At 33.8% G+C, this 14,627-nt stretch overlaps 1 protein-coding gene across 3 annotated transcripts in view; it reads left to right on the top strand.

Moving 5' to 3' along the window:
• The window catches only part of ABHD17B (abhydrolase domain containing 17B, depalmitoylase), a 45,502-nt gene extending 33,995 nt beyond the window's left edge, over window positions 1–11,507 (top strand). For all 3 annotated transcript variants that reach the window (XM_016150059.2, XM_036238496.1, XM_016150069.2), the window contains exons 2-4: window positions 1,076–1,545; window positions 5,138–5,317; window positions 7,313–11,507. In XM_016150059.2, coding sequence (XP_016005545.1) covers window positions 1,079–1,545; window positions 5,138–5,317; window positions 7,313–7,532 — 867 coding nt within the window. In that variant the 5' untranslated portion in view covers window positions 1,076–1,078 and the 3' untranslated portion in view covers window positions 7,533–11,507. The remainder of the gene's footprint in view (window positions 1–1,075; window positions 1,546–5,137; window positions 5,318–7,312) is intronic.
• The last annotated feature ends 3,120 nt before the right edge of the window (window positions 11,508–14,627 follow it).

Raw genomic sequence — 14,627 nt, forward strand, 5'->3', positions numbered from 1 at the left:
GGAACTAAACACACTTGTATGGACAAGTTAGAAGGAAATGCCTGTAGGGCAAACAAGTATTTATTTTTGCTCCTGAGTTAATATGAGATGGATACTTTAAAAATACTAATAAAAAAAGACACAGGAGAAAGTAGATCATTCCTAATGAGCCAACCATGTAGCCATTAGTGTATTATATGTTTTAACTATATCATAGTGTTTTTTCTTCACAACCACTTGGTTCAGTGTAAGTACTGGCCTCACGTATGAAGTAAATAATTTTCCCAAGGGAGCACAGCTAGTAAGTAGTAGAGTTGAGATTCCATGCCCCTTTCCTTTTTTTTTTTTTTTTCATAATGGACTTCATATTATAGCCTTTTTAATTTGGGCAGTGATTATACGCATACATACATTTTAATGTTTTATAGGGTATTTGGGCCTCTGGCTCTGTGGTTAAAATGATAAGCTTTTGGCACAAGGAGTGTTCTGAGCCCTTGGCAGTGTAGCCCAGTGATGAAGGACAGTGATTGACCCTGGCGTCAGATCCTGACTCCACCACTGCCTCAACCTTGTGCAAGTTTCCTTTCTCATACCAACATACAGGGTTGTTTTGAGGATTAAACGTAGAGATATGCCTAGAACACTTAGCACAATGCCTGACAAATAGTAAATGCTTCATAAGTGCTACTATCATATAGTTACTATATCATGTTAAATCCTGAACTTCTCCATGAGAATCTGAGAATTTTTATAAACTATATTAAAGATATTTCATACCTTTTATGTTGTAGATAAATAATAAATATTACTTGTACTCTGTGTAATTTTTCATATTTTGGTTGAATATTATAAGATATAATCACTACTATTTGAAACATGTCATATACTATTTGACTCTCCTGGTCAGGAATATTTCCCTCATCCCAGGATTTACAGCATTTCTAGAAAGATCCCAAAAATCTGTTTTGGGGGGAGGATACTTGAAATGGTAGTAGACAGTGACCACTGGTGTCTTTGTTTTAATCTTCTATTGTATAAAAATGCAGAATCCACATTCAGTGATTAAAACATTTTCCTGTCTCCTTTTATTTTTCAGAAGATGAATAATCTTTCGTTTAGTGAGCTTTGTTGCCTCTTCTGCTGTCCACCCTGTCCAGGGAAAATTGCTTCAAAATTAGCATTTTTGCCACCTGATCCAACTTACACGCTAATGTGTGATGAAAGTGGAAGCCGCTGGACTTTACACCTATCAGAACGAGCAGACTGGCAGTACTCTTCTAGAGAAAAAGATGCTATTGAGTGTTTCATGACTAGAACAAGTAAAGGCAACAGAATTGCCTGCATGTTTGTGCGTTGCTCACCCAATGCCAAATATACTTTACTCTTTTCACATGGAAATGCTGTTGATCTTGGGCAGATGAGCAGCTTTTACATAGGACTGGGATCACGGATTAATTGTAATATATTCTCATATGATTATTCTGGATATGGTGCAAGTTCTGGGAAACCAACAGAGAAGAACCTCTATGCAGACATAGAAGCTGCTTGGCTTGCTCTTAGGACAAGGTAAATGAGAATTATTTTCCACACTTAGGATGATTAAAATTGTCTTGTATAAGAAAAGAATAAAAGCTTTCTTTATAACACATGTCTTGAAGTACTAAACGGAGATTATATTTACCAATATATGAAGAGTTAAACTTAGATTATAATTTTAAATTTTGTAGAGTGGCGTAAAAAGTTTTTTAAGACAGATCACATTTGTATGTGTTAGTGCATCTGTGTGATTTTCTTAAACATTTAAGTCAGTAACAAATGTTTGGTTTTATAAACTTTAAATTAGCATGTTATATAAAAATGAGTATTCAAAGTTGCAGTATTTCAAGGCAGGAGAGAAAACAGAGATTTAGCTAGTTAATCATTCACTTGATCTATCATTAACCATTCAAGAGGCTGGTTTGTTTTTGTTAAAATCCTAAGCCAGGGTTTGCATGATTTTATATAATTATCTCCTAGAAGGTATGACTTAAAGATATCTTATTGGAACTATTTTCAAAGTATGTATTTTGTAAAACTGGAATTTTTTTTGCAGTCTGGACTCATAAAATTTGGAGAGATGATCTCAAGTGAAAATTTAAAAAGTAATGTAATGATAAATCATTTAAGTAAATTCTCTTACTGTGTCAATTATTCTTTGATTATTACAGAATACAGTTTTGGGAACTAGAAATTGAATTAATCTTCTCTAGTCACCGGAATACTTATATATTTTCTTGAAAAATAATGCAGTTTTGTAGACGTCATTGTATTTTCTCATCAGTGTACAATAAATAGGAAGGTATCTAAGTACGAGTTAGTCTTCATATTATACATTGATAAAGCTGCCTGACTTCCAGAGTATTTTAGATGAAACTAAAGAACATAAAACTTAGCATTTCTAATTTAATAAATGTTTAAATATTACTGGTTTCAGTAAGTTAAGAACCTCAGTTTTGTTAGTAGACATAACCTTTTTTAGAAAATGTTTTATAACCATTTACCCCTCCAAGTTATATAATAAAACTGAATTCTCAAAGCAAAATTGTGTATAAAGGGAATTTTTGAATCAGTTGAAATGACATGAAAACATATATATGATGAGTAAAAAAAAAATAGAGTAAGTAATATAAGTAGTACATAAGGAGCTTGGGTGGGGAATGTTAAAAATACATAAGCTTTTAAAACCACTTTAAATGATCAAAGTCAAAATCTGCTTCAGATATATTGATGTCCGTCCCCTCAGGCCTACAAACAAAATGAGTGCCCAGTTGACTGTAGTATAACTGTCAAGAAAGTGTGATCATGTATTTCTTATAATAGATTTATTACAATATAATTTATTCTTTTAAAGTATAGCTTTAGTGGATTAGTATAGTTTTTTTAAGGATGCTAAGTTAAAGCAGATAGCCTTCATTATTAGTGCTTCTAAGTAACACAAAAGGATGACTTTATTCACATAAAACATTAGTGTCTAGTTCAGTGTTCTATGTTTACGTAAAAAAAAAACCTTGGAAATGGTCAGCTTATTTTTTTAAATCTTATCAGGTATCAATTTAAAGAGAACATTCTAAAATGATTCCTGGTCTTGATTAAATTAATCTTTTTTCACACACTTGGTGACCAGTTTAAATGAGGAACAAGGAAAGAAGAGATAATTCCTAAATAGTCCTACATATAGTTTAGCACAGAATTTCAGAGTTATATTTTTTTTTCAAATATAGTCTTAGGAAATTTATTCATCTTCTCTGAGCCTGTTTCCTTATCTGTTTAACGAAGAAATTGCATTAAATCATCTCTAAGATCCTTTCTAGTTCTGGAATTCTGCCATCTAATAAAATGTATGTAATCAGAATTCAAGCCTTTTATTTTCTTTGCTTGATTTAAGTCAGGGCTTATGTAACCAGGAAGGGAAAAATAAATAATGAACTTAAGTAATTATTATTTGAATGATCTCCTTTTCAATAATCTATAATAACCCAGTTTCTGAATTTCTGATCGATCAACAGAAAATGAGGGACTAATATTCACTATGCAGCCTTCCCCGATAGCTGTTGAAATCATTGCCTTTGTGCTATAATAGAAAAAGCACAAGACTGGGAGTCAGGACACCTGGGTTCTAATTATGGGTATGATGCTAACTTACTCTAACTTTCAGTTAGCAACTGAACTAACTTAGATGGTCCCTAAAGTCCTTTCTAACTTGTACTATTCTGAAATTCTGTGATTGCTTTGAATCCTCTGATGCTAAACTGGCAGCAATTCTGCTTCTCTGGAGTCTTGCCATTGCTTGCTTTAGTCTAAAGCCCATGGTTGCCACCAACAGTACTGCTGCTATTCAGCTAATAGCAACTGTGCAGCCTCAAGAGTTATGCTGATACTGTAAATGTTCATTTTCCTAATTTTTCATTCCTATTAAGTATACACAGCTAGGTCTATTGTAAAGAAAAAAGCTTTTCTGAGTTTACTTAGATTTAGAATCAGTTGGAAGTAGATGGAACCCAGTCTGTGGGATATCCAGATGTTTGAGTAGGACTGACTAGAAGAAACTACGGGGAGGTACGTTACCATCTGCATAATCCAAAGAGTCCTGTGCCCCCTGGAAAGGGCCATGGGGAGCATATAGGATTTGTCTTGCTTTTTCCTAGTGAAATGGTCCAGATAATTTAGAAAGCTCTATTATCTTTTCAAAAGATTAGACGCTGTTGTGCAAATGGCCCTTAGCAGCCCAAAGTGATTACTGTCACACTTCTAAAGTAGCAAGGCATATTTGATGTCACTCTTAACTCTTAACCCTATGTTCATTAGCTCCTGTAGCATCTCACTTAAGCTTGCAGTAATTTACAGTTGGGACAATTATACTATAGACAAGTAATGGTGCCTGGAACATAGTATGCACCCAATATTACTGAGTCGATGAGTTTACATATTTAAATCTGAAGCATTTTCAAATAGAATAAAGCAATACATACTCTTGAAATTTTAGCATGAAGTCTATTTATAATCAACTGAATTATATGGCATTTGGAATTCTCATTCATCTGTTTATCTTTTTAATCATTAGTCCATTTCTATGGTAAGTAAATGCAAATTTCAGGAAACAGTAATTTGCTTTTGGCTAAAATTATATATATATATATTATTCATTTCATACCATACCTATGTCCCATTTTCATCACTATGACCAACTTCAAAAAATAAAATGAGCTACTTTTGATGTCTAGAGAAACAAGAACCTTTGTTACATTGAATGGAAAATTAACACTAAATATCCATTAAACATCAATCCATTGACATATTAATGATATAATATGTTCCAAAATGAGTCAACAGTATGCTATGTTGAATTACATAAATGGTTTAATGAATCCATTTTTAAGATTGAAATTTGAAAAGACCTAGCAATTATTTTTCCAAAAGATGAAATTGAAACAGATAAGCTAATAAATCTCACTATAGCATTACATATGATAGAGATGACTACGAAACTTAAATTTTAAAATATAAATTTGTTGACAACGTCTTATTCTAAGTCATTCTGTTATCAAATTAAGTCCTTAGGAATTATTTAACATTTCATACTGGTCCAACTCTTTTTTTTTTTAACTTCTGAACTTCGTAGATATGGCATTCGCCCTGAAAATGTGATAATATACGGACAAAGTATAGGGACAGTACCATCTGTGGATCTTGCTGCTCGATACGAGAGTGCTGCTGTTATTCTTCATTCTCCACTGACCTCAGGAATGCGAGTTGCTTTTCCTGATACCAAGAAGACCTACTGTTTTGATGCATTCCCAAAGTAAGTATCAATATTCAAAAAACTTTAATTTGTAGATACATTTTGCAGGAGTTTTATTCCATCACTTAAAGTATTCATGATACAACTCGCTCAGCCATGAGTTTCTATTTCACATATCTTATAGAAATTGTGAAAAATTAACTTGTGAAGAGGGTGGTAGCAGGATACTAATCAAGAGGCTGAAATGTTTGAGCAATAGTGATCCAGATGAAAAATGCTGAGAGCCTTTTACCCCAAACAGCAGCATTAGTATTAGAGACAAGAGAATGAATTTGAGAAATAAAACTGACAGAATTAAATGTCAGACTGGATTTAGGATGCTAAAAAGAAGAACCCGAATATAATTCCCAGGTTTCTGACTTAAGTTACTAATGAATGATGGTGCCATTCAATGAGGCACATAATACTGGAAGAAAGGAACAAGTAGAAAATGAGACACAGGTGCATAAAAATGAGTGAATGATTTCTAATATCTGACAAAAGAAGTGAATTGCAAAAAAAAAAAAAAATTTGAGTCCTAAATGAACTAGAATAAATATTGCTGCCAAAAAGTCTGCAAACATATAGTGTTAGACAAATTTGAAAGAAGGGCTACTTAATTACCATCCTCCTTCTTAAAATAGGATGGTAATTCCCACCAGCTCTTCACAGTTGGAAAAAATTGATAGCCTATTTTTCTCAAAGGGAGAAGGCAAGAAGTGAGAAGCTGACAAATTTCAGTTTTATTTTCTTACCCTAATTGGCAACAATACAAAGAATTTTTTTATAAACGATAGATGGGCCAAAGGCTAAGTCATTACTTGAGTCTTTATTAGAACATCAAACACCATTTCATAATCAAATTTTTTTCATCATTAGCCAGTAAGAGGTCACATGCATAAGGAAACTTCTGGGACCATATGATCTTATCACCAGAGCAGGCTGTGGGAGGGAGATTTTTAGTTTTTACATTTATTTTGGGTTTGTTTTTGTTTTAGATAATGATAGAGTGGAAGACATGTGCATTATACTGCTTCCGTCTAGCTGAGTGGTAGGGATGTGAGGGAGGTATTCGGGTAATGCTATTGCCATAAAACTTCTAGCTCTGTCTAACTACTCTTTCATTATTGCACCAACAGAGAAGATAGCCCTAAGAGTAAACTGTTTGGAAAAGATTATACATTTCTTTTTATTTTTATGATTAAACATTATACATTTTTTTTATTTTTATGATTAAACATTTGACAGCAAATAACATACCCAAACATTTTTCCTTATCAAATGCAACCTTTAATTAATTCATTGATGATTTTCCTCCTTTTCAAGAGTCTGTCCTTATTTTATAGTTATAATGCCTCATTGCTCTCTCTAGGATTTTTTTTAAGAGTTGTTATTCATTTGTAAGATTTCTTCTCTGCAAAGTTTATGTCTCCTTTGAGTTACCTTTTCTCTTCTGATTGTTTTAATCTCTAATATTTAAAGTGTTCTCTTCGGATATATGGGTTTTCTTAGATGTCTGCTTATAGTTCGAGGGAGGGACTAAAGCGGTGATCTGAAATGGGTGATTCAGTCTTGTTAACCATGAGTTTCACTATAGAGTGATCTAGTTAAGCCAGTAAGTTGGAGATCATCCCCCACCCCATGTCAATATTTATTTCATCTTTCCTCTTAAAATGGATAGTCTCCAAAGACTTTCTATTTCTAAAACTCCTCCTTGGTGGATGAAGGCCTGGCTGCCAGCGTTCTGAAAGCCCAGTAGGGAAAAAGGGTGCACAGCAGCCAGTAAGCATGTGTCTGCTCAGTCTCTGATACCTCTGTCCCAAACTGTGTCTAGCAATCCCTAGTCCACAAGCCCTCCAGTTTTGGGTGGAGAGCAATTACCAGCTTCAAAAAGAAGGGGAAAGAATTTGGGGGAGAGGGACCTAAATTATTTCTTAAGCAGATATAGGACAAGAAAATTTGTTTTACATTCTTTTTGTAGTTAATTCATTGACTTTTCCCCCTCTTTCTTGACAGCATTGACAAAATCTCAAAGATAACCTCTCCAGTATTAATAATTCATGGGACTGAAGATGAAGTCATTGACTTTTCACATGGCCTCGCATTGTTTGAGCGTTGCCAAAGACCTGTGGAGCCTCTGTGGGTCGAAGGGGCAGGTCACAATGATGTGGAACTTTATGGACAGTACCTAGAAAGGTTGAAACAGTTTGTGTCACAGGAACTGGTAAATTTGTAAAATACTCTGTAAATTAGCATACTGGGTTTTCTTTTGCTGAACTGCACTCTTTGGTAAATAACATAAAACCTGAAGGTTTTGTTTGCAAATCATGTCAGTTGCCTTCATAAATGTACAGGTAATGATTTGTTAACAGACTTAATGAAGGTTTTAATTACCAGAACTAGAACTGGAAATAACAGTATCATGCAGTCAGGCTGTGTAATTTATATTTTTTCTGTGAATTTTTTTTTAAACATCAAGATGAGTACTGTATGAAATTTTAATTCTATAAAATCAAATGCTGTAAAAGTATTGCCAAATGCTTTTGCATATGAGAAACAAATTTATAAATATTTTTAAAACATCTCAATGTACTAAATCTTATCCTGGTATACAAATGTAATATTCTTTCAATAAAAAGCTGTATATCTAAAACAATTCAAGTACTCGTAATAGAATAAACTATAAGAAAACATGCAAGTTCACTAGAGATAACCTAAACCCTGTTGTACAGGGATAGAAGTTTAAACGGTTATTTTATTGTAAAATACATTGGATTTTCTCTATTCCCTGATTATCATACATTTTCTCCTTTGAAAAAATGATGTAAGTCTTAATTTTATACCATCCATTAATTTACCAACTAGTTACCTTGTAAATGAGAAGTCATAATAGCACTGAATTTTAACTAGTTTTGATTTAAAGTTTGGTACTGTGTGGCAACTACTTAAAATTGTTATTTTAGTTATTTAAAAGGCATTTAGAGCTTTAAGAATGATTTTGTATGCACTGTTTTAAATTTTGACTAATCTCGTAAAATTGCAGTAGTCTTTATTATAAGACACCCTGAAAGTCCATTAGATTTTTTCGTTCAAGACCACAAACAGACTGGCTTTGGTCCCTTTTCACTTTGGCTGTTTTTAAGAATAAGATCTATTCTTTTGGATTACTATCTGAGAATTTCATGGATTCACTCCTGGATGCAGGAGATAAAACATTTAATTCATAACTTTTATATTAACCAATGTAGTAAAAAATAAAGCTCACACACAAAAACTAAGTTGCCTTTCCTTGAATGAATCTTGCCTGAATAAAACAATGAAAGAAAAATAAAAATTAAATTAACGGTATGTAGTCTAATTTGTAAATGAATGAATATTGAAATAATACACACTGTGGATATATTTTAAGGCCTTATGTAGTTTTAATTGTTCTGCTTGTTCCGTGGTTATGTCTAAGATTATAGTATATGATTCTCTTCAAAGTATATCAAGTATTGTGAATGCTTTGGTTCAGATGTGTCAAACTAACAGTAAAACAACAAATATACCACTCAGCTGTGCTTGTTTGCCTTCTTCCATGCTCCCACCACCTACTAGAGTGAAAAAAAGTTACCATTGATCTTAACAGAACATAGTTCTATAGTTTTCTAAATTTTATCATCACTTCTTTCAGAGAGGTTTTTCCTTCTCAAGATTGACTTGGAGCCTATACAATTCCTTTTTTGTACAGCATACACCCCAGAGTTTAGCTGTGTCCTCTTTGATTACCTGGGAAAATCAAAATATTTATTGAATCTCTAAATAGTGCAAACCCTATGCCAGATAAAGATGCACATTGACCATGTCCTCATAGACTTCACAGTATAGCTGAGGAGACAGATGTCTACTGCACAGGTATTAATTACTATTTGGATAAGGACTGGAGGAAATGAGTAGGGTATCATAATAGATAAAAGGTAGTCCTGGGAGGGGATCATGGGGAAAGGGGCAAGGAGTATTTGACCTGAACTTTGAAGGGTGACTAAGAAATTACTAGACCTGGATGCCCTAGGCAAAACTTCTCTGGCTGAGGGGAACAGTGTCCAGAAGACTAGAGGAAGGATGATGCATTTGAAATTAAAAAGACTGGCCAAAGGTGAAGGGGACAGGATGGTATAGAGATGAGGCTAGCAAGCTGGTTAGGGTCACAATCATACGTGGTATATGGACCCTGATCATTGTCCTAGAAACAATAGAGAGTCATTGATAGAAATATCAATGTCAAGAGTTTGCAGACAAGTAAATCTGGAGATCTTAGCTTGTTAGAAATAACATGTAGGCCAACTGTTTAGATAAACTGATATAATTTTAGGGTGCTGAAACATTTTCATGGGAAAATGACATATGCAATAGTCCATTTCAGGATGCAGTGAAAAGATATTCACAAATTAGAACAAATCCCAGTGTATTTAACATGTACAGTTTATTCTTTTTGACACTCAGAGTAGAACAGAGGGAAATGCAAAATGGCAGATAAGAGCTCAATGTAAGAAATAACTTTATGGTTATTTGTCCATGAAGGAGCCTCCTAAGGATTAATGACTATCTTATTACTGGAGCAGAGCAGTATATCTGTCACGATGCTATAGAACAAATTGCAGATTTAAGTGAGAAATTGAACTAGATGGACCATGTATAAATATAAAGTCCCTTTAAGATTACATATTTCATTTTGAATATCTTCTACCTACTCAGAGCATTGCTTATCCTTTGGCACCTAGAAGGCGATATGATGTAGAAGAATTGGCAATAAGATTTGGGCTCTTTTCTCTACCGACACTAATTAGCTCTGTGACCTTGGCAAGTTACTTCTCTGAACCACCAATTTCCCCACTAGAAATGAAGAAATGGAACTGATTAGTGTAATCCCTTACATTTCTAATGTAATGTGAAAATCTCTTGGCCCCACTTACACCATTTTTTAACCCTGGCTAGAAGAGGACCCAGATAGCTTATTTTGATATTTAGCACTTGTGCATACCAAGCATGGTGCAATTTGGATGCTAACACTAGTCCTGGGAAAATGGTCAGCAGTATACCTAACTCCTGCCATATCTTACAAGTACAAAAAGAAGAATAAAAAAGTTAAATAAATTGATTTATCATCACACTTTCTAGACTTCTAACTTACTCAAATATACCAGCTCTATATCCCACCTAAAAATATATGTCACAGTAATTTTTTCTCTTGGCGATTTCTCTGAATATATAGGTATTGCTAACTTTAAGAAAGCTAGATAAAAATGAATTTATAAAATTGTAAACTGACATCTATTGTAAATAGGATGTTTGTAGTGCATTTAGACATTCCATATGACAAAAAATAACTTCAGGAACAGAAACTATGGAAAGCCAGATAAACTCATAAATCTTAAAAAACTTTAGATATGATATAGCCTAATCCCTTTATTTTACAGGTGAGGAAAGAAGTGATTTTGCCAAGGTCTATCTAACTATCAGTGGTTGTACTATCTCACCTTCACCAAATTTATCTAGACTAATATGCCAGTGATCCTTTAGAACTATAATACAGCATAAGCTCTGCTCTTCAATGTTAATTATAATTTTATTTAAATGACTCCTAGATTCCTACTTATTGGCAGGTATTGAAGAGTAAGTTGGTAGGTTGTGCCTTTCATATTTCTCAAACCTACTAATGATTTGCGTATTTAAATAACACTAATTCATTTTACTAGGCTTAGTAACAGCTACTTGGTTGTGTTAAATCCAGTGAAGATGGTAACTATAGTCAAAAATCAAGTGTTTACTTAAGGCACATTTACTGTAAATTATATAACATAACCAAGAATAAGCTATTAGATTGAATAAAGTATCAAAGCAGTTACTACTAATTGGTGATAGATGGGCTTTTAGTTTATTGCTTTGGTTTAAAACAGGCAATATATTTAAATACCATATTAGCATGTTGCGTCCTAATAATAACGTATACCCCAAATGTTCTGTAACCAAAAGGGAACTACTATGATACTCAGAATTGTATTTTGAGTTAAATTTGCAGAATGGAGAAAATACATTTGTCTATTACATCTCTGAATTGTGCCTCTGAGTAGTTGAATGAGTAATGCTAATGCTAAGGGAGGAAGCAAATACCTCTAGCCTGGAAAAGGCCCACTTAACATTAGAGTCAAAAAAAAAAAAAAAAAAAAAAAAACGAAAAGGAAGTAAAGGATAGTCTTTATAAATATCAGTAAGCTAAAAGCTGTTAAACTGTTTCATTAGAAGCCAGATGGATTAAAATGATTTCACTCACTCTATTTCCTCTTGTAGGCCATGTGCTGAACTTGCATAATAACGATAATGTCTTGAAAAAAGTTTTAATAGTATCCTTTAATAAGTGATATCTTTATATTAGAAAAATGGGAGGGGGAAGCTGTTTTTAATCTGATATTTTGTATCTGCTGATAAAATTTAAATTTCAGTTATATTTCTTAATTAACTCAGTTGAATTTTTTTCCAAAATTACTGCTTAAGGCAGTATGTTAAAGAAGTAAGAAAGACAACAGATAGGTTTATGTCTATCGGGACATATGAGTCAAAAATTTTAAACGTACTACTCTTGTTGCAGAAAAATTAGTGAGAACCAAGCACCACTTGGAGAGCCGGAGAACTCAGGGTTATTAGGCTGGTGGTCCCAGAAGAGCTAGCACTCTGAAGATCTGGGCCCTGAGCTCGGGGGTAACCTTATTTTTATAGGGTTTAACAAGCAAAGGTAATACATCTGTTATCTAGACAGAACAAGCAAAGGGAAGGGTGAGTCTTCAGTTGATCTCGAGGTCACTCTGCCCTTCAGCCTATGAGGCAAGCATGTCTACAGAAGCAGAACAAAGCTGATTACAAGGTTAGCCATTTGAGGGGAAAATTCCTCTTCACTCTTTCTAAACTACCTGTGAAATATGGTAGATTCATAGACTATAAATCACAACTAATTAGCATTTTACATTAAATATTACTAAATGATACTTATTTGTATTTAAATACCTAATTTCAAATTATGTAAATACAATTTGAAAACTTTGGTAAAGTCAAAGGCCATGCACATTACTTTACCAAAGTTCAAGATGTTGCGCTTTTTTTTTTTTCTAGTTTTTTTTGTTTTTGTTTTTGAGTCAGGAAGTCTGAGCTCCAAGCCTTCTAGGTCCACCACTAGAAAACAATGAGCAGGTGGGAGAGACACAAGAAAATAACATATCCTTAAATACACATAATGCTATCAAGAATGATAATTAAACTTAAGTATCCAAAGTAATACCAAGTAAATTAGTTGATAGATATAGATGATAGATGATGATGAGAGATGATAGATAGATAGATAGATAGATAGATAGATAGATAGATATAGATAGATATAGATAGATATAGATAGATGATAGTTAGATGTGGTTAAACCTCTAAAAAATAAAATGTCAGTGCCTATGGAATAAAACCAGAAGGGAATAAACAATGAAAAATGTTTAGGAATCTTTTACATTGCTATGTTATTTTTTTATGCTTAAAAGAAAAAAGAAAAACAACCTCGTTTTTATTTTCACTGTCAGAAACTGGTTCCTTTTAAGTCTAGACTTCTGAAATCATAAGATCCCAGTATAGATCAAGGAGAAGTAGCTGAAACACTTTAAGCCTGGCTGTCAGAGCAACAAATAAAAGTAGCTAAAAGAAGAGGATTCCTTATATTTGGGTAATGCTGAAATTTTTTTTTTTTTTTTTGGCAGGGGGCGGGGGAAGAGGTTTTGTTAGGGAGTGTAACAAATTGTATAATATCTGAAACTTATTGAATATCAAGTCTAAGGAAAATATTTTCTAGACAGTGCCTACATATTATATCTATTAATGTTACAAATCCAGCGATGCATTGTTATAATTATTAGTTTACCATCTCTAGTCATTTTCTCAGCCCACTACAGCTTTGCTCACATTCACCTCATTTGTGCTGTTGGCAAATATATTGCACATATGTTACATTTATATGTTATAGGCTCAACAATATATATACACATTCTACGAAAATGCTTTTTAAGTAGGTTAAGAAATTTTTATATATGTTACATAATTACCTTCACGATGGTTCTTATTAATTTCTGTTACTGTCTGGGATCACTTGCTTTCAGCCCAAAGAACTTCTTTTACTATTTCTCATAAGTTGGCTAGCAACAGATTTTTTTTTAACGATAGCTTTGCTGTATATAGGAGTCTCTGTTGACAGTATTTTTATTTGAGCACTTTGAATGTTTTCCCACTGTCCTCTGGTTTCCATTGTTTCCCTTTTAAGTGACCCGTTGTTTTTCTCCACCTTTTTTTCAAGACTTTCTCCTTGTCTTTGATTTTCAGCATTTTTACTATGATGTGTCTATTTGTAAGTCTCTGCATTTATCCTTGGACTTTGTTGAGTTTCCAGGATGTATAGGCTATTGGCTGGTTGGTTGTTTTTCAATAAATATGAGAAGTTTTTTTGCCATTCTTCAAATTTTATCTTATTCTCCTCTCTGGTACTTTCAGTTCAAGGGCTACAAGGATTAGTCATCTGCTCTTATGTTAATGGACCCCAGACTGCTGTGCCTTTTAGGTTCTTTTGTTTGCTTTACAATTTCCTCAGCTGCTCTTTCACAGTTAACTGTCACTACTTGCTACCGTAAGCTTATTTCTTCTGCCTAACTTGTTTCTGTGTTTCTACTCAGGTGATCTAGGAAACAGGTAACTGAATTCATTAAATTGTGTCTAAATTAAAGAGCAAAATGGCTGTGCTTAAAACCCTGAATGGCTTATTCTGTGAGCTTCAGCCAAATTGATAAGACCAAGGCTACCCATTCTGAGGTAATTAGTTCCTGGCTGCCCAGGAGATTGGGTATTTGTTCAGAAAATTTGGATTTCTAGGGTTGGCTGCTAGGAGCTATCTTCTCTGGTAAATGTTACTGGTTGCTTCCTTATATTTCTTATGAATTTTCGAAAAACAGATCAACACACTATCTTTAGCTTTTGCCAATGTTGAAACATTGGCTTCCAAATGACGTCACCAATCTGAGAAACAGAGGGAACATATGAAGCGGTAGTGATGCAGGACAAGGTCAGTTCCCCCTCCTCCCGAGTGTGGGGAAGACCGAGCCCTGTACCAAAAGAAGAGCGTCCTTTGGTAGAGAGTGTAGAGAGAATTCAACACACACGCCAAAGTTAGAGTCAAAAGGAAAGTTTATTAGAAAAGGAATATCACTCCACAACAGAGTGGTCTTCTCTCAGAGGCGGACCGCAAGAGGAACAGTGAGAGACAGAGTAAAGGCAC

Source organism: Rousettus aegyptiacus, unplaced genomic scaffold (genome assembly GCF_014176215.1).
Source record: "Rousettus aegyptiacus isolate mRouAeg1 unplaced genomic scaffold, mRouAeg1.p scaffold_m13_p_3, whole genome shotgun sequence".
Lineage (NCBI taxonomy): Eukaryota > Metazoa > Chordata > Mammalia > Chiroptera > Pteropodidae > Rousettus > Rousettus aegyptiacus.